Source organism: Anolis sagrei, chromosome Y (genome assembly GCF_037176765.1).
Source record: "Anolis sagrei isolate rAnoSag1 chromosome Y, rAnoSag1.mat, whole genome shotgun sequence".
NCBI lineage: Eukaryota > Metazoa > Chordata > Lepidosauria > Squamata > Dactyloidae > Anolis > Anolis sagrei.
The window spans coordinates 33,932,781-33,958,050 of NC_090035.1; the positions used below are offsets into that span (position 1 = coordinate 33,932,781).

The 25,270-nt window shown below is 42.3% G+C and overlaps 2 protein-coding genes across 3 annotated transcripts in view; one reads left to right on the plus strand and one right to left on the minus strand.

Annotated features, from left to right (window-relative positions):
- Positions 1-25,270, plus strand: part of LOC137095548 (protein lin-37 homolog) — a 387,598-nt gene that overhangs the window by 170,903 nt on the left and 191,425 nt on the right. The gene's annotated exons all lie outside the window — the stretch shown is intronic.
- Positions 2,290-25,270, minus strand: part of LOC137095375 (rho GTPase-activating protein 33-like) — an 84,282-nt gene continuing 61,301 nt past the window's right edge. Inside the window, 5 exon segments of the mRNA XM_067461978.1 lie at positions 2,290-3,968; positions 8,676-8,783; positions 8,960-9,042; positions 15,645-15,789; positions 17,879-17,981. Coding sequence (XP_067318079.1) covers positions 3,563-3,968; positions 8,676-8,783; positions 8,960-9,042; positions 15,645-15,789; positions 17,879-17,981 — 845 coding nt within the window. The 3' untranslated portion in view covers positions 2,290-3,562.

Consider the following 25,270-nt stretch of genomic DNA (forward strand, 5'->3'; position numbering starts at 1 on the left):
AGCATCATTTCTGACTTATTCCAATTAATTTGTAAGCCTGATGTTTTCCCAAATATCTCCAAATGATCTTTTATTTTATCCATTTTCTTTACTATATTTTCTATAAATAACAGTGTGTCGTCAGCAAATAAACTCACCTTCTGTTTCTCCTTTTTTTCCTAACCCTTCTAAATTCTTGTCTTTCTTTATGACATTTGTGAACAATTCTATCACCATAACAAATAAAATCAGTGACAAAGGGCAACCTTGTCTCATTCCTCTTGTCACTTTTATTTCATTTTTCACTCCGTCATTTATAGTTACACTGCTGAGTTCCTTGAGTAATATTGTTCTAAAATTCCTTTTATTCTATTTCCCATTCCAAATTTATTCAAAATTTCCCTTAATGTCTCCCATTCCACACAATCAAATGCTTTGAAAATGTCTAATGATACTATCCCTACTTTTTTCTCCCCCTCTTTAGCCAAATAAATTTTATTTAATACTCTCCCTATCAAATTTGACATTTGTCTTCCTTTTACAAACCCACACTGATTTTTTAATATATATTTATACATGCATTTACTCATTCTATTGGCTATTATCGCAGATAAGATCTTTGCATCCTGATTAACTAACGATATGGGCCTATATGACCCCAAATCTGTTAAGTCTTTGTCAGGTTTTGGTATTAATATTATTAGTGATCTCCTCCATGATTCTGGTATTTTATCTCCCTTCATTATTCCATTATACAATTCTAATAATTTTGGAATCAAAACTTCTCTAAAGCTTTTATAATATTCTGTCCCTAGGCCATCCAAGCCTGGAGCTTTCCCAACTTTTAAATTCTTAATAACTTCCTCTATTTCTGTCTTCTTAATAGGTTGTTCCAATAGCTCTTTATCTTTCTCCTCCAACTTACTCTCCCAATTTTCCTCCACATATTTCCTAATTGCTTCTATAGAACTAGCTTTGGTTTGGTATAATTCATTATAAAATTCTTCAAATACCTTCAGTTTTTCTTTCATAGTTCTACATAATTTACCTGTTTTATCTTTTATCGTATTTATCATGCCTTCCATTTTCTTTTTTTGTGTGGATTTGGCTAATATCTTTGAATTCCTATCACTAAACTCAAAATATTCCCTCCTTAAATAAATTAGATTTTCTTGTACTTCGTCTATTTCCATTTTATCCAATTCCTCTTTCTTTGCTCTCAACCTTGCATAAGTTCGTATATCTCTCTTTATTACGTATGTTTTTTCAATCTCTTCAATTTCTTTTTCTAGATCCCTTTTCCTTTCTTGCCTTTTTTTGAGATTGATTGTCTCTTTTATACATAACCCTCTCGTCACTGCTTTCATAGTGTCCCATAGCATTCCTTTTGTTACCTCCTTTTCATTAAAACCCCAAGTTTCTTGCCATTCTACTTTCACTCTATCCACTATCTCTTTATGATTCAATATTTTTGTATTTAATCTCCACCTCCTCATTTTATCATTATCACATTTCAAAGCAATCTCAGTTGATACCAAGGCATGATCTGAAATCTTAATTGTTCCAATATCAACATTTAACACTTTACTTAACATATTTTTAGAGACAAAAATATAATCTATTCTTGTATACACCTTATGCACCGCTGAATAATATGTATATCTATTTTCATTCCCTTTTACCAATCTCCACACATCCTTTAGCTGCCATTTATTCATTACTCTACTTAGATCCGTTGCTTCAATATTTCTATTTTTTGATGCTAGCATAGTTTTATCCTTTTTTGGGTCAATATAACAATTACACTCCCCTTCGAATATTACATTTTGCTGGTGATAATTCTCTATTTGTTCTAACACTTTTTCATAAAATTCTTGCTGTTTTACATTTGGTGCATATACATTTACTAATACATATTTATCTTCCCCTATTTCACCATACATTATTATGTATCTGCCCTCCTCATCTTTCTGTACCTTGTTTATGACAAAATTACAATTCTTTGCAATTATTATAGCTACCCTTCCTGATTTTGATAGTTCATTTGAACCCGGTTTATTCTAATGCATTTCCTGTAGGAAGATGACGTCCGCTGCATCCTTCAATAAGGCTTCAATCCGCCTTCTTTTAATTACCATCCCTAAACCTCTTGTATTAAGTGTTGAGATTCTTAATTTATGGAACATCATTTCCCTTTCCCTTTAAAAGCTTTTTTTGTGGCTTGAACCAATGTGAACCCTTGTCCCTTGCACTCCCCTCCCCTTCCCCCCTCCCCCTGCTTCCCCCCTCCTCATTCCTCCCTTCCTCCCCTTCCATTCTTGCTCATCTCCATTTCTAAGGGGAAGAGCCAGAGTTGTCCATAAAGACTTCCAAGGTCATGTGGCCAGCATGACTGCATGGAGTGCCGTTACCTTCCCGCAGAAGTGGTTGTTCTACTCAAATTTGCATGCTTTTGAACTGCTAGGTTGGCAGAAGCTAAGGCTAATCCAAATTTGAACTGTCAATGTTTCAGTGAACAAGTTCAGAAGCTCAGAGTTTAACGCACTGTGCCACTAGGGGGCCCTAGAGAGGTGGTATTACAGTTGAGGGGGGGGGGGTTCTCAAACTAAGGCCCAGGGTCCAGATACGGCCCTCCAAGGTCATTTACCCAGCCCTCACTGAAGGTCAACCTAAGTCTGGAACGACTTGAAAGCACACAACAACAACAACAACAACAATCCTATCTCATTTGCCAAAGGCAGGCCCACACTTTCTACTAAAATACTAATAAGTTTATATTTGTTAAAATTGTTCTTCATTTTAATGATTGTATTGTTTTAAAGTGTTTTTTACACTACAAATAAGATATGTGCAGTGTGCATAGGAATTCATTCATGCTTTTTTTTCAAAATATAATCCGGCCCTCCAACAGTTTGAGGGACTGTGACCTGGCCCTCTGTTTAAAAAGTTTGAGGACTTCTGCAGTAGAGTCTCACTTATCCAACATAAATTGGCCAGAAGAACGTTGAATAAGCAAAAATGTTGGATAATAAGGAGGGATTAAGGAAAAGTCTATACGATGACAAATTAAGTTATGATTTTACAAATTAAGCACCAAATCATCATGTTTTACAACAAACCGAAAGATAAAGCAATTTGATACACGGTAATGTTATATAGTAATTACTGTATTTACGAATTTAGCATCAAAACATTGCAATGTATTGAAACAGCTGTGGATCTAGGCGGGAGGCAGACTTTGTTGGATAATACAGCACGTTAGATGAATGAAGGTTGGATAATCAAGACTCTACTGTACTTGTGAAAGCCTCGTGAATCATTAAGAATAATAGCTTGGGGAAGTTATTTTTCAGATGACACCCTTAGAATCCTTCAAGGAGTGGTCATGTGGTTTGGGGATTCTGGGAGTTGTTCAAAAAGTAACTTTCCACATGCTAAAACATCAGTGATATATCATAACTGTATCATTGCACGCTAAACAGTGTTCCATGCTACTCCACTGCCTGGAAGTCCATAGGACACACAGTATGGAAACAATAGGAAGGGGTCATTGGCTTCTTCGCTGACCTTCCACAAAACAATTCTACTTGCATGAGACATAAATATCAGAATAGGGTTTCATTGTCAACAGTGTGGGGAGGAGGGAGGGAAGGACTAGTGATGGCTCTTTGCCTGTGGTTGGAATAGATTGGCAGTTGAGGAAACAAAGCGACATTGATTCTACAAACAGCAGCAATCTGAAATGACACAGTTTCACTTGAGACATTTGAGATTCCGTGAGAAGGATGCTGCATAAGACTTCTGAGAAACCTGCAAACAGGGCTTTAGAAGGGGCCGAGGTACCTGCGCAATCCTTGCCAACCGAAGTGAAAGTGTCACTGAAGAGAGTCTGTACATTGTTGAGGAGGAACTCAACCATCAAGGACTGAACCCGGACTTCCTGTAAGGCATCAGCTCCACACTGAGCAACAGACTCCAGAGTCACTGATCTGTCATAAAAGGCAGAAGGGGTATTACTGGTCAGCCAGGCAGAAGAAGATCTAGATGGGAACAAGCATGATGAAGTATCAGGGCATCATGCTTGTGCCTTACGGAGGGCCCAGATGAGACCCAAGGGAACATATTTAACTCGGGAGGAAAACCTCCAACTCCAACTGTGAAGGGGAGAGCAGACATACTTGGCACATGGCAGAGTGGTGCACATGTGAAGGCGAAGGAGAGCGTGCGAGGCTGGAGGGAGGCTCCACCAACTAGTCCCTTCAAGGAATGAGGGTTCTGTGTGGGAAGTTTGGCCTGATTCTATCATGGGTGTGGTTCAGAATGCTCTTTGATTTTAGGTGAAATATAAATCCCAGCAACTACAACTCCCAAATGTCAAGTTCTATTTTCCACAAACTCCACTAGTGTTCACATTTGGGCATATTGAGTATTGTTCTGGTACAGCGGTACCAGGGGCTCCAACTTTATTTGCCTTGTTTAAATGTTTGTTTGCAATCCCAGGCTTGGGATTTTGCAGCAGGGTGGCTTCCTGTTATAGTCTGCAGACATAGGGCAAGCCCCCTGTCCATCTTCATTTAGCTTTGGTTCCGTCCCTTAGTCTGGGCTTTGGGAAAATAGAGGAACCATTTTGGTCAGTCACACACAAGGAAGCCAGTCTATAGGACACAGATCAGCTTGTCCCATAGGAAAGGCTCCATTCCTCAAAGCTATCCGGGGATCATCCAGAGGTGATCTGGGGTCCATCCAGTGACCATCCAGGGGTCATCCAGTGACCATCCAGTTCCAGGGAAACAGAAGGAAAAGGTCCCAAAAGCTCTGGCTGAGAGCTCACAGCCTCTCAGCCTCACAGCACCAGAGGGGAAAACAGCCCTGAAGTTCCCACAGGACAGCACTACAGAACCACAGAATTCCAGCTAAGTATCTTCTAGCTTTGTCTGGTAGGCTACTCGGTTTCCAGACACATTTGGGGATCGGCAGTTATACCCAGACCAGCAAGGCCTAGGCGATGGACGGCCTGGGAGAGATTATAAAGGGTTCTTCCTCATGTTGAGATAGTATAGTTAAACCAAGTCAGTGCCAGTCTCTTAAAGACTAGTATAAGAAATAGGCCTGGGTAACAACGCAAAAATTTGTTTCTAAAATCGATTTGTATTTGGGGGGTTTTTGCGTTTCGAGATTTAAAATAATTACAAAACTTTCCTTTAAAAAAGTTCAGTATTTACGAAATTTCGTTAATATTAACGAATCGATTCGTTAAGATGCGCAAATCACCCCGGAACTTCGTTATTAAGACGGGGGTCGATTCGTTAAGGTGATAACGAATCGATTCGTTAAAAAAGAAATATTTATCAGAAATATTTAAAAATGGAAAATTAACAAAAAAAACTTGCCCTGTTGTGGAGCAAACCCAGCCACAGGACAGGGAGAAACGCACACACAGGCACACAAGATTCTTTTCTTTTTTAGATTATTTTTTGAATTTTTTGAAGAATAAAAGAGAAATATTTATCAGAAATATTTAAAAATGGAAAATTAACAAAAAAACTTGCCCTCTTGTGGAGCAAACACAGCCACAGGACAGGGAGAACCGCATACACAGGCACACAAGATTCTTTTCTTTTTTTAGATTATTTTTTGAATTTTTTGAAGAATAAAAGAAATATTTATCAGAAATATTTAAAAATGGAAAATCAACAAAAACTTGCCCTCTTGTGGAGCAAACACAGCCACAGGACAGGGAGAAATGCACACACAGGCACACAAGATTCTTTTCTTTTTTTAGATTATTTTTTGAATTTTTTGAAGAATTAAAGAAAAATATTTATAAGAAATATTTAAAAATGGAAAATTAACAAAAAGCTTTCCCTGCCCTGTTGTAGGGCGAAAACAGGGCAAAGCCTCCCCGCTGCTCCCAGCCCAGGTCTCACAACCGCCCTCGCTCTCCCAACAACAATGAATGAATCAATGTGAATGAATGAATGCAAGCAATGAATGAATGCAAGCAATGAATGAAAGCAAGAAATGAATGAATGCAAGCAATGAATGAATCCAAGCCAAGCCAAGCCAAGCCAAGCCTCCCTCCCGAACCTCCCGTCTCCTCCCTCGCCTTCGCAATGAGCAATGCGGCCACACGGAGCCGCTTTTAAAGGGCAGCCCGCCCAATCACAATCAGCCACGGTGCTTGGGAGTGCCGGATTGGCTCCCAGGGCACCCAGCATCCTCCATCCCTTAAACGTCATTTCCGAAACGGGCAGAAGCTCGTAAAAAGGATGGAGGATGCCGTTTCGATATTGAAAAACCCTTCCGGGTTTGAAAATATGTTTTGAAATCATTTTGTAATTGTTAAAAATAACGAATATTTAACAAATTTCAAAATTAACGAACGAAAACACCCGGGCCTAATAAGAAAGTCTTGAAGTGTTGTTTGAAGAATTGTTCCTTAATAAAGACTTTTTTGTACCTTTAAAGAACTCTAAAGGCCATTACTTCTGGAAGTCTCTAACAATCTCTATTCAGGCACCGCGGCTTCCCACTGGGTTTAAAGTGTGCGTTCTATAGAATAAAGACATTTTGTTCGGACCCAGTCACGACAGAACAATTATTCATGCCAAGTTTGTTCCAGATCCATCATTGTTTGTGTCCACAGTGCTCTCTGGAAGTAGGTGAACTACAACTCCAAAACTGAACATCAATGCCCACCAACCCTTCCAGTATTTCCTGTTGGTCATGGGAGTTCTGTGTGCCAAGTTTACAGTTCGATTCCATCACTGGTGGAGTTCAGAATGCACTTTGATTGTAAGTTAACTGTAAATCCCAGCAACTACAACTCCCAAATGACTAAATCAACCCCCCACCCCCCGTATTCAAATTTGGCCATATCAAGTATTTGTGCCAAATTTGGTCCAGTGAATGAAAATACATCCTGCATATCAGATATTTACATTACAATTCATAACAGTAGCAAAATTAATTTATGAAGTAGCAATGAAAATAATTTTATAGTTTGGGGGTCATCACAACATGAGGAACTGTATTAAGGGGTCACAGCATTAAGAAGGTTGAGAATCACTGCATTAATGACAATGGCAAGATTCTGTAAGTAATGGAAGATATATTGTGGAAAGGTGACTACATCAGGCACAAAGGAAAGGGAAGCAGAGCGGAGAATAAGTGCAACATTTCACAGAATAAAACTGGGAAAGATAGAACCAAGCAACATCAAAAAGTGGTTAAGCTGCCAAAGGTTATTAATGAGGAAGACACACTAAGGTATGAAAGATGCAGAAGTTTGCTTTCAACCGAGTCTATAGAGAAAGGGCAGATCCCTCTCTGTATTCCCCTTGATGAATTGTACATTTGTACTTTGCAATCAGTTTACAGCAGGGGTCCTCAAACTAAGGCCCAGGGGCTGGATACAGCCCTCCAAGGTAATTTACCCGGCCTTCGCTCAGGGTCAACCTAAGTCTGAAACAACTTGAAAACACACAGCAACAACAATCCTATCTCATGAACCAAAATCAGACCCACACAGACAAAACACAAAGTTTGCACTTCCCATTGAAATACTAATAAGTTAATATTTGTTAAAATTGTTCTTCATTTTAATGATGGTATTGTTTTAAAGTGTTTTTTGCACTACAAATAAGATATGTGCAGTGTGCATAGGAATTCATTTTTTTTTTCAAATTATAATCCGGCCCTCCAACAGTTTGAGGCACTGTGACCTAGCCCTCTGTTTAAAAAGTTTGAGGACCCCTGGTTTACAGCAACTGAATTTAAGCTGGGGACAAAAAAGGAAAGTGGGAGGTGGGGAGGGAAATTGTGACATCTTAAAAGCAGCTGAAAATCTGTGATGACAGAAGGTTAATGAGGACTGTCTCTGGCAAATTGGGACAGTCAGCAGGTAAGGTAAAGGTAAAGGTTTCCCCTTGACATTAAATCTAGTTGTGTCCGACTCATCTCTATTTCCAAGCCCAAGAGCTAGCGTTGTCCATAGACGCCTTCACCAACCTATCTGTCAGCAAGCTCAGTGGTTTAGCCCGCTGCGCTACTGGGGGCTCTAGTCAGCAGGTATGTGAAAGCAAATAATGTAAATACACAAATGTCCTGTTGCTATAAACTTCAGCAAAAGTATCAATTCAATTAATCATGAGAATACTCAAGTAATTTGTATAGTACACAAGCGCTTGTATACTATATGAATTAAATGTGTATTCTCATGATTAACTGAATGGATACTTTTGCTGAAGTTTATAGCAACAGGACATTTGCGTATTTACTTAATAGATATCTGTGTAGTTAGAATGTGAACGCAAATACACAAAAGCTTATGAGGCGCATCAAAAGACTACTGTTGGCAGAACGTTTTGCAGACTGGAATATCTACAGCAAATCCCCATCTCAAAACAATCCACAAAAGGTTAGACCAGTGCCAGGGAATGATAGGGAAGAACCAGAGAAACCAAATGATGCTCAAGAGCTGTGGAGTCTAATTCCCGGAAGTCGGTATGGGAAGTATTATTATGCCCCCAAAGAACTGTTGGAAGGAGTCAGTGATCACTGATACCACAGGGAAAATATTACGGCAAAATGGAGAAGATTACAAGAGCAGTGCAAAAATATTGCTGGAAGGAAGGCAAAGCCAAGCATTTGCACATTAAAGGGGAGGCACAAGGGAAGTGCCGGTGCCATCTCACCGCAGCAGGTTGGGTGCCCAAACAATGGCTAAATTGCGAATATGCATGCTGGTGTTTTGACTATGCATAGCCATGCTTGCCAGGTGCCACAGGAGGAACTCCAGAGTCCTGTAGAGATAGAGAAGAAGCACTACAGCTAAAAGGACTGCTTCTACCATCTGCCCTCCCCGATTCCCTCGCAACCCAGCCTATACCCCAAGCTCCCTTCCACTCCCAGATGCCTCTGCCCACACTACCGACCCAGTTGGCAGGACTGTGAATCCACAGCTTTAGACAATGCCTACCTATAATGTGGCAGAGGCAGCTGCTGAATGACATCATGAACTGCCACCAAGCGCTCCTCGTTCCCTGAAACGGACACAGCCTCCTACAGAGAAGGGAAAAAGAAAAGGCTGGAGGAGGGGAAGACAATATGACAATCCTAAGGTGGAAATTTACATAACAATTATGTTAATATATTGATAATAATCTCAATATATTTATATAAGGTAAAAGTTTTCCCTGACATAAAGTCCAGTCGTGTCTGGCCCTGGGGTTTGGTGCTCATCTCCATTTCTAAGCTGAAGAGCTGGCATTGTCCATAGATACCTCCAAGGTCATGTGGCCGGCATGATTACATGGAGCGCCATTACATTCCCGCTGAAGCAGTACTTATTGATCTATTCACGTTTGCATTTTTTTTAACTGCTAGGTTGGCAGAAGCTGGGGTTGACAGGGGGAGCTCACGCAGCTCCCCAGATTTGGACTGGCGACCTTTCGGTCAGCAAGTTCAGCAGCACAGCAGTTTAATCCACTGCACCACAGGGGGAGCATATTTGCATATTTAATAAACTTTCATGCCCTTCTCAAACAGAAAAAAATGGAATTTCAGCAAAATTTCGGTAATGCAAGGAAGCCACTAAAAGCATGGAAGTTAAAGTGGAATAATTATAAATGCTGAAAGTGCCAAGCTAAATAACTGGGTTCACATCCAATCATACTTCTAGAGTTTTTATAGCTTTTTATGGGTAAGAAATATAATAATAATAATAATAATAATAATAATAATAATAGATTTGAAGAAACACTACACTCTTCAAGTCTATTGTTGTTGTTGTTGTTATTTCTTACCCACATCTCCTCACATTGCTAAAGCTAAAGGTTTTCCCCTGACATTAAGTCTCGTCATGTCCAACTCAGAGGTTTGGTGCTCATCACCATTTCTAAGCCGAAGAGCCAACATTGTCCATAGACACCTTATAGGTCATGACTGCATGGAGTGCCTGCACCGTTACCTTCCCATCGGAGCAGTACCTATTGATCTACTCACATTTATGGGACCAAGCCTTTGAGGCAGTGCAGTGAGGCAAAATTGTGTCCTGAGATGGTTTTTAAACAACTTTTAATATGGATATAAGTGATTTTAATGTTTGTATATATTTATGTTTTTATGTCCAGGCACTGAATGTTTGTCAAACCAAGAATGGGCAACTTGGAAGTCCCTAAACAGACTCAGAAGAGAGAGTGGGCAGATCAAAAGACAACCTGGCAAAATGGCACTACCTAAAAGAATCCCACACCTTATGTGACTGTGGAGCAGAACAGACAACTGCGCATCTGTATGCTTGCCTACTATGCCCTGCCTCATGTACAGAGGAGGAATTGTAGAAGGATACAGACAATGCCATTGTTGTTGCCCATTTTTGGTCAAAAGATATTTAGCCACCTGCGCTCCTCCTATTTTTATCAGTTTTATACTAATCTATGCAATGCTTTTGATAAGAAATACCTAAATAATCTCTTTCCTCTTCTTCATCAGCATCCAAATAAAAACACAAAACTTCAGAAAGAATCAGGGAAGTGGGGAGAATCACAGGAGAATTTTAAAACAGGAGGTTATGGAGTCAGAATTAGAAGCTCCAGGAAAGACAGGATGTAATTAATCCATCACGCCTTTCCTCTGGCTTCCTGCCAAGCCAAAGAACAGGCATCGCAACAGGCAGCGGCAGAGTTCACCTGAAGCACCGAAACTCCCTCCTCTGGCTCATCTTCAACTCTTGCCTCCTGCCTGGGCAATGCAGCTGAACCAAGAGCCACCAGGTCTCCTCTTTTAAACAACAGAGAAAAGCCTGGAGCTGAGCAGAAAGGCATGCAGATAAATGCTGGAAAGAACATCAACAGGGCTCTGGAGGAGTGGCACAAAGAGACAGACTGAGAGGGCAGTAGAAAATTAAGGCTATGGGGAAACTAGGTTGCAGTGATTTTCCAGGCTGTATGGCCATGTTTCATAAGCATTCCCCCCTGACGTTTTGCCCACATCTATGGCAGGCATCCTCAGAAACTGAGGGGTCTGTTGGAAACTAGGCAATTGAGGTCTATGTATCTGTGGAATGTCTAGGGTGAGAGAAATAACTTAAGCAGGTTCCTGGACCATCTTAACAGCATCCACACAAACATCCAGTTCACCATGGAAAAAGAAAATGAAGGAAGACTGCCTTTTCATCCGCAAACCAGATCAACAATTGGGTCACACCGTTTACAGAAAACCTACACACGCAGATAGATATCTACATAAAAACTCCAACCATCACCCAAGTCAAAAGAGAAGCACCATTAAAGCCTTGGCAGACCATGCAAAAAGAGTATGTGAACCCCACCTCCTCTAAGATGAACTAAACCACCTAATCTGGGCTCTACAGGCCAATGGATACTCCACCTCAGACATCAGAAGAGCTGCAAGACCAAGAACAAGCCATGAGAGTAAAGATAATGATCCACCCAGAGGAAAAGTGTTCTTGCCATACATCAAGTGAACCACTGACGGCATAGGAAAGCTGATGAGGAAACACAACATACAAACTATCTACAGATCCACCAAGAAAATCAAACAAATGCTGTGTTCAGCAAAGGACAAGAGGGATCCTCTCACTTCTGCAGGAGTCTATCGTGTACCATGAAGCTGTGGACAGGTCTACATAGGGACCACCAAACGCAGCATTGCCCAAACACGAATCAAGGAACATGAAAGGCACTGCAGACTACTTCAACCAGAGAAGTCAGCCATAGCCTAGCACCTGATGAACCAACCTGGATACAGCATTTTATTTGAGAACACAGAAATGCTGGACCACTCTCACAACCACCATGTTAGACTACACAGAGAAGCCATTGAAATCCACAAGCATGTGGACAATTTCAACAGAAAAGAGAAAACCATGAAAATGAACAAAATCTGGCTACCAGTATTTAAAAAAACTCTAAAATTGCAACAGCACAACAACAGAGAGGAAACAAACAAGGGCATCTAATTACCTCTCAACAAAAGTTTGATCCAGGTACTGTCAGGCCATTATATACTAATCAAGGTGGTCAGTTGAAACATTCACACCTAGCTCCAGCAGACAAGAGACCTTTGTCTCACCCTGGTGATTCCACAGCTATATAAACTCTTTTTCCTAGTTCCAACAGACCTCACTACCTCTGAGGATGCTTGCCATAGATGCAGGCGAAATGTCAGGAGAGAATTCCTCTAGACCATGGCCATATAGCCCGAAAAAACCTACAACAATCCAGAAATAACTCTTGTTTGGTTGAAGCAAGTGTGAATGTTGCAATTGGCCCCCTTGATTAGCACTGAGTGGCCTTGCAGCTTCAAACGCTGGCTAATTGTTGCCTGGAGGAAGTCTTTGTTGGGATGTGCTAGCTGGTCCTGATAGTTTCATAGAGTATCAACATAGAGCAGAGTATCATGTGAGTACCCTCTTAATGTGTAAAATACTTTAATATTTTTACAAAATAATCATTTTTAACATAGTAATTTTCAAACACTCATAGCCACATTTCGTTCCTTTGGTATGGATACCACTGAGCCAAAAATCTGTATCTCCTGAGGAGAACAAATTCTCAAGTGTATAACTTTGTAAGTACTTAAATGTGTTGTAACTTATGGTATTTAATGGATATGTTCAACAAATATTGTTGTAATAACAAGTGTGAAGACTTAACTAATTTCTTTGAGTACATTTTGGTATAAGATGTTCTATATGTATGCAACTGGAGCAAAATATTGATTTATACATTAATTTCAGTCCACCAGAAGAAGGCCGAAACCGGTCGTGGACGGCTGATCTATAAGCTACTCAACATAAGAAGATACGGCATTGATATTATTTTAAAGACTGTATGAAAATGTACACAATATTGTTTGACATCACTGTGAAATTGGACAGTACAACATGTTTATATAACTGTTTGTTGAATTCTATTATTGTTTACCTTATATAAGTGGTATTTTTTGTTGTATTTACTTATTCAGGAACCCATTTATATTATATTACCTTGATAGTTTCATGTCAGGAATTCCCCTGTTGTTTGGGTGTCTCTCTTTATTCACTGCCCTGATTTTAGAGGTTTTTTAATACTGGTAGCCAGACTTTGTTCATTTTTATGGTTTCCTCCTTTCTGTTGAAATTGTCCACATGCTTGTGGATTTCAAAGGCTTCTCTGTGTAGTCTGACATGGTGGTTGTTAGAGTAGTCCTGCATTTCTGTGTTCTCTAAAAATATGTTGTGTTCAGGTTGGTTCATAAGGTCCTCTGCTATGGCTGAAGCTGTTGCCATTCACTTTAAAAAGGACTGCTCATTTAGTCAAAATGCAGTGGTTTCTGACACACATGAATTTCCCAGTCCAGACCACCTCCTGGTTGACTTTGAGCTTATTCATATATATATATATATTTAAATACATCCAAATAAAGTTTTCCCACTGAAGCATCATTAACTTTGTCTGAAACTAATTCTTAGCCGCTAATGCAGTAGTTCTCAATTTGTGGGTCCCCAGGTGTTTTGGCCAGCAACTCCCATAAATCCCAGTAAGTTTACCAGCTGTTAGGATTTCTGGAAGGCCAAAACATCTGAGGACCCACAGGTTGAGAACCACTGTTCTAGTGGACAACGGTGGCCCTCCAGCATAGGCACGGAGAGGATTTCTGCAGAGAGCCTAACACACCTCCCTGACAATAAGAGGCAAAGGTTATTCCCAACAATAAGTCTCGTCATGTCTGACTCTGGGGGGTGGTTTTCATCTCAATTTCTAAGCTGATGAGCCAGCATTGTCCGTAGACACCTCCAAGGTCATGTGGCCAGCATGACTGCATGGAGCGCCGTTACCTTCCCGCCGGAGCAATATCTATTGAACTACTAATATTTGCATGTTTTCGAACTGCTAGGTTGGCAGAAGCTGGGGCTAAAAGCGAGAGCTCACCCTCCATGATTCTGGTATTTTATCTCCCTTCATTATTCCATTATACAATTCTAATAATTGTATAATGGAACCACCGGATTTGAACCACCAGCCTTTTGATCAGCAAGTTCAGCAGCTCAGCTGTTCAACCCGCTGTGCCACCAATGGGCCCCAATAATACTAAAATATTAATTGAACAATCTTTGGCAATCTTTGACTAAAATATTTCTTATACAGTATCATGTGATGCCTGCAATATTGTTTCTTGAAATACCACACATGGGAATAAAAAAGACTTTTTAAAAAAATAGAAAGGGAGGAGAAGAAACAGAATAACTTCAGTTAACCAAGCCTAAAATAGTACAGCACAAAAATAGGTAGTACAAAAGAATAAAGAAGTAGGAGACAGCACTGCTCAGATTATCTTGCAGCCTGCAATGTTGGTGAACAATGTAGTTGAGCTCCACTATTCAATCGCCTTACTCCTCTTTTGTTCTGCAATTCCTATTTTTATGATTCAGCTCCAGAACATGTGCACACAGAAGATACAAGGCTGGCTTATGTACTCTGAGGCCAGTTTCAAAACACAGCATTGGCTGTTTTGCCACTAGAATGAGTGAATAAATACACTTGGCCTGCAGGACAGGTGATGGACTGGGCCAAAATAAAGAGGGGTTGGGTTTCTGTGAGTTTTCTGAGCTGTATGGCCATGTTCCAGAAGCATTCTCTCCTGATGTTTCGCCCATATCTATGGTAGGAATCCTCAAGGTTGCCTACCACAGATGTGGGTGAAACGTCAGAAGAGAATGCTTCTGGGGCATGGCCATACAGCCTGGAAAAGTCACCGCAACCCAGTGATTCCTAGCCATGAAAGCCTTCGGCAATGAAATAAATGTAACATTTCAAATTACAAAACAATTAAAACATATAAATGCAAGGCCTTTGACAACATAAAGGCGGGTTATTATCAGCTAAACATCACTGGTTATTTATTTCTGTGGATGCACATCTGTTTGAGAAATAAGGGTATATCTACACTGTACAATTAATGCAGTTCGATACCACTTTAACTTTCACAGCCCAATGTTATGGAGTTGTGGGAGTTGTAGCTTTACAGGGAACTTAGCCAAAGAGCAGTGACACCCCAACAAAATATAAGCCTCATGATTCCATAGCATTGAGCCATGGCAGGTAAAGTGGTATCGAATTGCATTAATTCTAGAGTGTAGATGCACCCTATGTTGTTCAAAAGTAGATTAATGAAAATGCACACAATCAGCCTGTTTTGAGATTGTGAACAATGGTGGCAACGCCGAATAGCAATGCAAGCAGGGACCAATTTTTCCATAAGGAAAGGAAGCAATCTGCACTGAAACACTGGTAAGGGAATATTTTCACCCACAATTCTTTACCAAACATGATCTTCTCTATGCTTGAAACAACTAAGCTATTCTAGTGGGCTGCTATGGACTGCTCAAAGCAAGAGTCATTTTAAAAGGCTGGTCATGGCAGAAATATTGGACGCAGAGCTGGGAAATCCAGGTTCAAATCCTCCCCAAGCTATAAACCTCACTGGGAGATCTTGGGTCAGTTACACTTTCTTAGCCTCACTTCCTGCACAGGCCTGTTGCAAGGATGAAAAGGGGGATAAGTGAGCCATGTACACTACCTTGAACTTGTTAGAGGAAAGGAAGGATATAAATGATTAAATAATGGGAAAACATCCATCAAGGCTGTTGCATGACTCACAGCAAACTTGTTGTAGAGCTGATAAGTGAGCAGTGGGTTTGGCAACTCTCGGAAGTACAGCTTGCAGAGCGAACTAATGGAGTGGATGTCCTGCAAGTAGACATCTTTGGAGAGCTCTGGCACCCTCTCACAGTCAAACTCGTGCCTGGAGACAGGGACCAGGGGAGTGGCAGGAAGAAAGAATTACAGGAAAAAGCAATAACCATCCAGAACTAATGCCAGATTATCATACCACTGTCCTAATTAAGGCCAAAGTGAACACAATGCAACAACCACTCACATTTCTTCCCAAAACATACTGAAAGCAAAAGATGGAAATCATATAGGGGAGTAAACATCTCGATTAGCATCCAGAGATGACTTTATGTGCCGAGACACTGTAGTTACACTTTAGGGTAGGTAAAGGTAAAGGTTTCCCCTTGACATTAAGTCCAGTCATGTCCGACTCCAGGGTAATAAATTTTGGGGCAAACGTATGCTCAATTGTATATCAAAGAGCTCTCGACATTGCTGCACAAAATGATTTAATGATCATAGCGCAAGCTAGAGCCACTCCATACCTGGCCAAATTTAAATGTAACGTGGGCATGGAAACTTACCTCTCTTTTACACTTCCACTATATATTAGAAAACTTTTTACCCAGTCTAGTTTTGAGCAGCTCAACATTAAGTCCAAGTTGGGATGACATCAGAATATTCCCTACACGAGGAGAATCTGTGGGTGTCGTGAGGTAGATACAGAAGTGGAGGACTCAGAACATTTTTTCTTAAAATGTCCCTAATACAATAGGATCCAGTCTTACTACCTAGAACCTCTGCTGGAGAATCATACTCATTTAGAGAATAAGGAGAAATTGCACATCCTCCTACAGGGTTCAGATAAAAACTCTATTTTAAAATTGACCCTTTTTATGCAAAAAGCGCTGGCCATCCGTGAGAAGATGGAAGCAGAGAGAGGTGACCTGCTGCCACCAACAAAATTCAAACTTAAAAACTTAATATGAACATTCCACTAGTTTTACCTACCCGCACCCCTGCCCAAATCCCATTTTAAGGAATTAATCAATTTTAATCTTTTTATCTTGCAGATGCACAATCATTTAGGAGTGGGTTGACAGGCCAGGAGGCTGGGATGCCTTGTGTTCATATATGGTTTTACTGTATGTATGGGCAAATGTGTATGTTTTGCATGTTTTGATATGGTCAAAATTGACTAATCAATAAAGAATTGTTGTTGACTCCAGGGGGGGGGGTGCTCATCTCCATTTCAAACCTCCAAGGTCATGTGGCTGGCATGACTGCATGGAGCCTTCCCATCAGAGCAGTACCTATCGATCTACTCAAATTTGCATGTTTTTTGAACTGCTAGGTTGGCAGAAGCTGGGCCTAACAGCAGGAGCTCACCCTGCTCCCCGGATTCAAATCACTATCCTTTCAGTCAGCAGCTCAGCAGTTTAACTCACTGCACCACCGATATCACAAAATATATTTATATACTGTATATCATATGTATATACAGGGGTCCTCAAACCAATGCCCAAGGGCCGGATACAGCCCAAGGTCATTTACCCAGCCCTTGCTCAGGATCAACCTGAAATGACTTGAAAGCACACAACAACAACAATCTTATCAGCCAAAACCAGGCCCACACTTCCCATTGAAATACTAATAAGTTTATATTTCTTAAAATTGTTCATTTTAAGTATTGTGTTGTTTTTGTTTTTTGTACTACAAATAAGATATGTGCAGTGTTCATAGGAATTCATTCATGCTTTTTTTCAAATTATAATCCAGCCCTCCAACAGTTTGAGGGATTGTGTTTAAAAGTTTTGAGGACCCCTGCTCTAGAACCATAAGCAATGCAAAAAAATCACTGCTAATAACTCATTCTCAAATCCCCCCCCCCCCCCGAAAAATCAAATTGCCTTTCTGTAGGGCGTGTGCCCCACACAGGGAACCAGAGCTTCAAACTGACCTCAAGCACTATAAAAGTATTCCTTTTTTCTGTGGGATGGGAGATTTCCTGGCTGTTTTATATTATAGTTTTGCTACTCAGTTTCTCTGTGACACAGACTAACAGAAGCTCAGGGATGGGCAATTTTCACTTTTCACACCTTTCTATAAAAACTGGATCCCCCTCATCTCCTTGATTTGTGGATAAAACTGGTCACCAGTGCAGGGCATCAACAGCCCTGATCTGTCATGCAACATGTCCTAATTTGACCAGGCCTTACCGTAGCTGTTGGATGTTGGAGGAGACCCCTGACAAGCGGTAGATGCCATCCACAATGCCATACTTCTTGATGAAATCAGAGCATGTGCGTAGTACCTGTGGTACTGATGAAACAATAAAACAATATTATAAAGACTTTTCCAAGACATTTTGCTGCCTGAATCAAATAAGAAGATGGCACCTTCCCTCATTCTACAGAGAAAGGCCAATGGACTGTCAGATCCAGAAGCATATGATCATAATGAATATAGAAACATGGCAGAGCCTAAGTGTAGGATCCTGATAGGCAGCCAGTGTCTTGTCTGGCTGCAGCTCCTTATACTGTCAATGCCTTCATGCTCTTTGCATGATGTCCCATCAACTGAAATCTTCCTCCAATGCCTTCCCCTGGTGCCCTTTACTTTAACACTTTGACATGTTGTTACTGGATGGAAAGAGGGCCGTTTTTTGAGTGATACTATAGAATCTGGAATTGTTTATCATTACAGATGACTCAAGAACAGAATATGGAAAGGAGACGGGCACATGGAGAACTCCAAAGAAGTCTGGTTTCTTTTTATTTCGTATGTAAACACAAAGCAACCTTTACATCATCCTTCAAAACACCATTCAAAAATCTGGATATATCAATAGACTATATTTGAAAAATGTTCAGAACTAACAAATTTATATTCTGACAGGATAAGTATGCAATGTGATTTTTTTTTTTCATATCAGAGGCGACTTGAGAAACTGAGAGAATTGGCTGTCTGCAAGGACATTGCCCAGGGGACGCCCGGGTGTTTTACCATCCTGTGAGAGGCCTCTCTCATGTTCCCCCATGAGGAGCTGGAGCTGGCAGATGGGAGCTTCCCTCCACTTCCCAGATTCGAACCACTGACCTTTCTGTCAGCAGTCCTGACAGCACAAAGGTTTAACTCATTACACCACCTTGGGTTCCTTTTGCTATGCAATATGAATAGTAATGATTTCTGATTCTCATTTTGTTTTGTTTTCCTACTGGCACATAATAAATATGAATCCATTTTTGTTTTTCTCGTTTGGGAGTTTTCTAATTTGCTGATTGTCATTCTGGTTTTGTATGTAGAATAAAATTAATATGAATTAATGGGGGGGGGGGGGGAATCAGAGCTTGAAACACTCCTTTTAAGAAAAAAAACCCCCATAAGCACATGCTAAACCACGTATATATGAGCAGCAGTAGGGAGCTGTTCTGGAACACATCTCCTACCACTGCTCAGTTATCCATTGCTTCAGTATGTCTTCATATTGATTCTTCTTTTAAATAATCCCTTCCCAATCCCCATTCCATCAAAACAGCTAAGGGACAATGTTGTTCTGGGCAAACAGAATTACAGAATCTCAGAGCTGGAAGAAACCACAGGGTCAGCCTTTTAAAAATCTTTGTAGTTACTCATAGGAAAGGCTCCTATCACATGTTCACTTTCTTCACCTCTGCTCTGTAGTAAAGTTAAAGATTTTCCCCTGACATTAAGTCCAGCCATGTCCGACTCTGGGGTGTGGCACTCATCTCCATTTCTAAGCCGAAGAGTTGGCGTTGTCCATAGACACCTCCAAGGTCACATGGCCAGAATGACTTCATGGAGTGCCATTACCTTCCTGCCGGAGCGGTACCTACTGATCTACTCACATTTGCATGTTTTCGAACTGTTAGGTTGGCAGGAGCTGGGCCTAACAGCGGAAACTCACCGCGCTCCCAGGATTCGAACCAGCGACCTTTCGGTCAACAAGTTCAGAAGCTCAGTACTTCTTTATATACTCCTCAATGATTTCCTCCTAGTGTTGCCACTGCCAGGCAAATTAACCTAAATGTATCACTATTTATTTGGATTACAATATTTATTTTGAACACCCAAGTCTTCCTAGTTTCAAAAACAACAATAATAAATTCAAGTAATGAATGAGTGAAGACAAACAATGGCTAGGACAGCTTAGCTCTCTGAACCTCTAATAATAATTGTTTCTAAATGTAGGCTGCATGGGAAAAAATGTTCCAGGGCTTGGTTAAACAAGCTCAGGGATTGCATACCTGCTTTCTCCCAAACTTAGAGAGTATCATGAGTTTGCTTAATAATCTTGAATATCTCTTGGGGTTTTATTCTGCTTTTTGTGAGCTCTACGCATCCAGAACTTCCTGAACCATATTTGCGCTCTGCCTATATATTTTAATTCCCCACATACCGATATCCTGTTATCCATTTAAGTTGTGGGCCCGATGGCGCAATGAGTTAAACCCTTGTGCCGGCAGGACTCCTGATCAAAAGGTTGGGGGTTCGAATCCAAGGAGCAGAGTGAGCTCCCATCTGTCAGCTCCAGCTTCTCATGAGGGGACATGAGAGAAGCCTCCTACAGTATGGTAAAATATCCAGGCATCCTCTGAGCAACGTCCTTGCAGACAGACAGTTCTCTCACAACAGAAGCAACACAGTTTCTCAAGTCGCTCCTGACACACACAAAAAACCAATTTGGCAATTCTTCTCCCTTAAACAAGCAACTGATTAGAAAACAGAATGTGAATTCAATAAGGTAAAGGTTTTCCCTTGACATTAAGTCTGACTCTAGGGGTTGGTGCTCATCTCCATTTCTAAGTCGAAGAGCCAGCGTTGTCCATAGACACCTCCAAGGTCATATGACCAGCATGACTGCATGGAGCGCCCTTACCTTCCTGCAGGGATCCTTCTTTTTATTTTTGTTCATTCATTATGAAACACATGTCCCCTTCCTCAGAGGTTGCCTCGAGCCCTGTCTGAACTCTGGCAGAGCTGCCTGCCTGCTAACAACCATGACTCACTGACGGCAGATTTTCCAGCTATTTAAGACCACTCTGCCTCCTACCGGAAACCAATTAAAACAGAAACAAGGACAATAAATCTGTGAGATTACAACTTCCAGGATCCACTAATAAAGCAATCCAAACAAAAAAAATGACATCTTGGTTTTTAGGTCTGTTTCTGGGGTTATTTGGGAGTGCTGATTCAGAAAACTGCATTGGATAGGCCACATCCGTTATAATTTATTCTTAAATATGGTTATCATGGTGTACCTGGGTTTGAGTGTGTCCACCTGAGGGTGGGGAACCGTGACAGTGTGGGGTTAGGCCTGTCGGTTTCGTTTCGTTAATTCGTTATTTCGTATTAAAATCGTTATTTTTTGCATATCCGAAGCGATATCAAAACATATTTTTAAACCCGGAAGGGTTTAAAAATATCGAAGCAGCAGCCCCATGTATTTTACGAGCTGAAGCTCCGCTCGTTAATGGCATGGAGGCTGCTGCTGAGCGCGCCATCCGGCTCTGGCTCCTCCTCTTCCTCCGGAGCCCATTGGATGGCGCGCGCGCGCGCTCACAAGCGGCCTCCGCGCGCCATCCGGCTCTGGCTCCTGCGCCCCCCTCCTCCTCCTCCTCCTCCTCCTCTTCCTCCCAGCTGGGAGGAAGAGGAGGAGGAGGAGGAGGAGGAGGGGGGCGCAGGAGCCGGAGCCCATTGGATGGCGCGCGCGGGCTCACAAGCGGCCTCCGCGCGCCATCCGGCTCTGGCTCCTCCTCTTCCTCCGGAGCCCATTGGATGGCGCGCGCGCGCTCACAAGCGGCCTCCGCGCGCCATCCGGCTCTGGCTCCTGCGCCCCCCTCCTCCTCCTCCTCCTCCTCCTCTTCCTCCCAGCTGGGAGGAAGAGGAGGAGGAGGAGGAGGGGGGCGCAGGAGCCGGAGCCCATTGGATGGCGCGCGCGGGCTCACAAGCGGCCTCCGCGCGCCATCCGGCTTGTGTGACTTTTCAGGGCTGTATGACCATGTTCCAGAAGCATTCTCTCCTGACATTTTGCCCACATCTATGGCAGGCATCCTCAGAGGTCTGTTGGAAACTAGGCAAATGGTGAGTTATATATCATCTAATATTATCTATGGAATGTCCAGGGTGGGAGAAAGCCATTCAATGCTAATCAAGGTGACCATTACTGCAACATTCACACTTAGCCTGTTTGATCAAGAAATTTTTTTTTTCTAAAATGTTTTGTAAATAATAACGAAAATTCGTAAATAACAAAACATTTTTTTGGAAAGTTTTGTAAATATTTTAAATATCGAAACAAAAAAACACCCCAATTAAGAATCGAATTTAGAAACAAATTTTTTCTTGATCAAACAGGCCTATGTGGGGTTTCTGCTGGTGTACTGCCCACCCCGCGACCCAGCAGCTTCCCTGTCTGAGCTAGCAGAGGTGGTCTCTAATCTGGCCCTGGCCTCCCAGCGCTTGGTGGTGCTGGGAGATTTTAACCTCCATGCTGAGACCTCCTTGTCTGGTGCAGCTCAGGACTTTATGGCCGCCATGACAACCATAGGACTGTCACAAATTATATCTGGACCCACCCATTGAGGCATCTGCTTGCCCAATTTTGTGGGATTCTTTTAGGCTTGTTCTTCCTGAGACCGTGTGTGACGATGTGTAAGTTTTATTTCTTTGGTTATGTGTAGTTTGGACAGTGGTTTAGGGATGGTAAGTATGGGAGATTATATTTTGTTAGAGATGGTGGCTAGTGGCTTGAGCTGAGTTGCCATAGCAACAGGGGTGGAGCCAACTATCACTTCACGGCGCAGCTTTTTAAAAGTGGCAGTCTGTGGCCGGTGAGCTACAGGAAGGGACTGATTTCTCTAGTGGGAGAAACAGGGAATTAGTCAGTACGCCAGCGAGCTACTGAGTGAACTGAATCTTTTGGTGGAGATTCAGGGAATGTGTCTGTAGCCAGTGTGCTATAGGGAAAGACTGAATCTCTTGGTGGAGATTCAGGGAATCAATTGGTGACCAAGTGGTTGCAGAGAAGGACCCGGTACAGGGGGTTGTTGATTCTGAATTAAGAATCAAGGTTTGGCTGGGTTTAAGCCTGTTATGCCAGCTGTGAAACCTTATGAAGTGTTTGCCTGAGTTTACTCATGAAACCTTTCCAATGTATCCATCAAGATTTGTGCCACTTTTGAAGAACAGTTATACATTGTTATACTCCTGTTAAAATAAACTTGTTACTGTTTTCCTCAAGCCTTGCCTGATACAGTTGCTCCTAAGTTGAACAGCCTACAATAGTAAAGTCAAGCCAAGAAAGCAAACGCTACGCTATCAAGTGAATAAAGCTTTCTGTAATTAACAGTCCCTTTATAAAATAGCTCCTAGGTTGATATTGATCGTTGCCCGGCTTCCCTCATAGATTAGGTGGCAGTGGGTGCTTTACCACGCTCACCTTCACAATTGGTAGCATTCGGTGGCATTAAAACGGTCATTGTTACAATTGGTGGCAGCAGTTTAACAACCTCTTTACACCGTGGAGGAGGTCCTTGGGGCTGTGAGGGTGACCACGTCGGCTCTAGATCCTTGCCCATCTTGGCTAATTAAATCGGCCAGGGTGGGGTTGGTCGATTGGTTTGTGTTGATCATTAATGCATCATTGGAGCAAGGGATTTTTCCATCTAATCTGAAACAGGCTGTGGTTCGTCCACTCCTTAAAAAGGCATCCCTTGACTCCATGATCCTGAACAATTACAGACCGATCTCCAACCTCCCTTTTTTGGGTAAGGTTCTGGAGCGGGTGGTCGCCTCCCAGCTCCAGGGCTTTTTGGATGACATCAATTACCTAGATCAGTCACAGTCTGGTTTCAGGCCTGGTCATGGCACCGAGACGGCCTTGGTCACCTTGGTAGATGACCTCCGTAGAGAACTGGACAGGGGGAGTGTGACTCTGTTGGTTCTCTTGGACATCTCAGCGGCTTTTGATACCATTAATCATGGTATCTTTCTGGGTCATCTCTCTGGGATGGGCCTTGGGGGCACAGTTCTGGCATGGCTCCAGTCCTTCCTGGAGGGACGAACCCAGATGGTGAAGCTGGGAGACGCCTGCTCGGATCCCTGGCCTTTGACCTGTGGGGTCCCGCAAGGCTCTATTCTGTCTCCCATGCTCTTTAACATCTACATGAAACCGCTGGGAGAGGTCATCCGGAGTTTTGGAGTTGGGTGCCATCTCTATGCAGATGACACACAACTCTACTACTCTTTTCCACCTAACTCCAAGGAGGCCTCTCGGGTGCTGGATGAGTGCCTGGCCACTGTGTCTATCTGGATGAGGAAGAACAAGCTGAAGATCAATCCCGACAAGACAGAGGTCCTCCTGGTCGATCGTAAACCAGACCGGAGTATAGGGTGGCAACCTGTGTTGGACGGGGTTACACTCCCCCTGAAGCCGCAGGTCCGCAGTTTGGGAGTCCTCTTGGACTCATCGCTTACGCTTGAGGCTCAGGCGTCGGCGGTGTCTGGGAGGGCGTTTGCACAACTGAGACTTGTGCGCCAGCTGCGACCGTACCTCGCGAAGGCTGATCTGGCCGGGGTGGTCCATGCCTTGGTCACCTCTAGATTGGACTACTGCAATGCGCTCTACGTAGGGCTGCCCTTGAAAACGGCTTGGAAACCCCAACTGGTCCAACGGGCAGCAGCCAGGATGTTAACCGGGGCTCATTACAGAGAGAGGTCAACCCTCCTGTTCAAGGAGCTCCACTGGCTGCCGTTTATTTTCCGAGCCCAATTTAAGGTGCAGGTGCCTACCTACAAAGCCCTGAATGGTTTGGGACCCCCCCCCCCCAACTGTATGACCGCATCTCCATCTACGAACCCACACGTTCACTTCGATCATCTGGAGAGGCCCTGCTTGTGATCCTGCCTGCGTCGCAAGTGCGCCTGGTGGGGATGTGAGACAGGGCCTTTTCTGTGGTGGCCCCCCAACTCTGGAAGGCCCTCCCAAGGGATCTTAGACAGGCCCTTTCATTGGCAATCTTTAGGAAGAATTTGAAAACTTGGCTGTTCCGATGTGCCTTTGCAAATTAGGAATCCTCCAATACCAAATCCTAGCAGCACTTTAATAGAACCATGAATTCTGCACACTGCACACTGCACCTATTTATAATCCTACATACCTCCTGCCACATCAGCACTTTTAATCTTGTACCTAGTACCCTGGCCTGGCCCAGTTTTATGGTGTCCTGATGTCTTAATGTTATTGTTACTGCTGTTGTTATTTGCTTAACTGTTTTATTCGCTTATTTGTTTTTAGGTATTGTATTGTTGTATTGTATTTTAGGGCCTTGGCCCATGTAAGCCGCATCGAGTCCTTTGGGAGATGCTAGCGGGGTACAAATAAAGTAATAATAATAATAATAATAATAATAATAATAATAATAATGCAGACAGTTGGGAAGAGCAGAGCTGAACGTTCTAAAGGGGCGGAGTTAAGTTCAAAAAGGGAGTTAGAGGGAGAGTTAAAAAAATGACAGTTGGTTAGGGACTGCCATTTGTGAAGTGCAGTTAAATATTGGAAACAGAGCCTGTCAGGAATAAGTACTTAA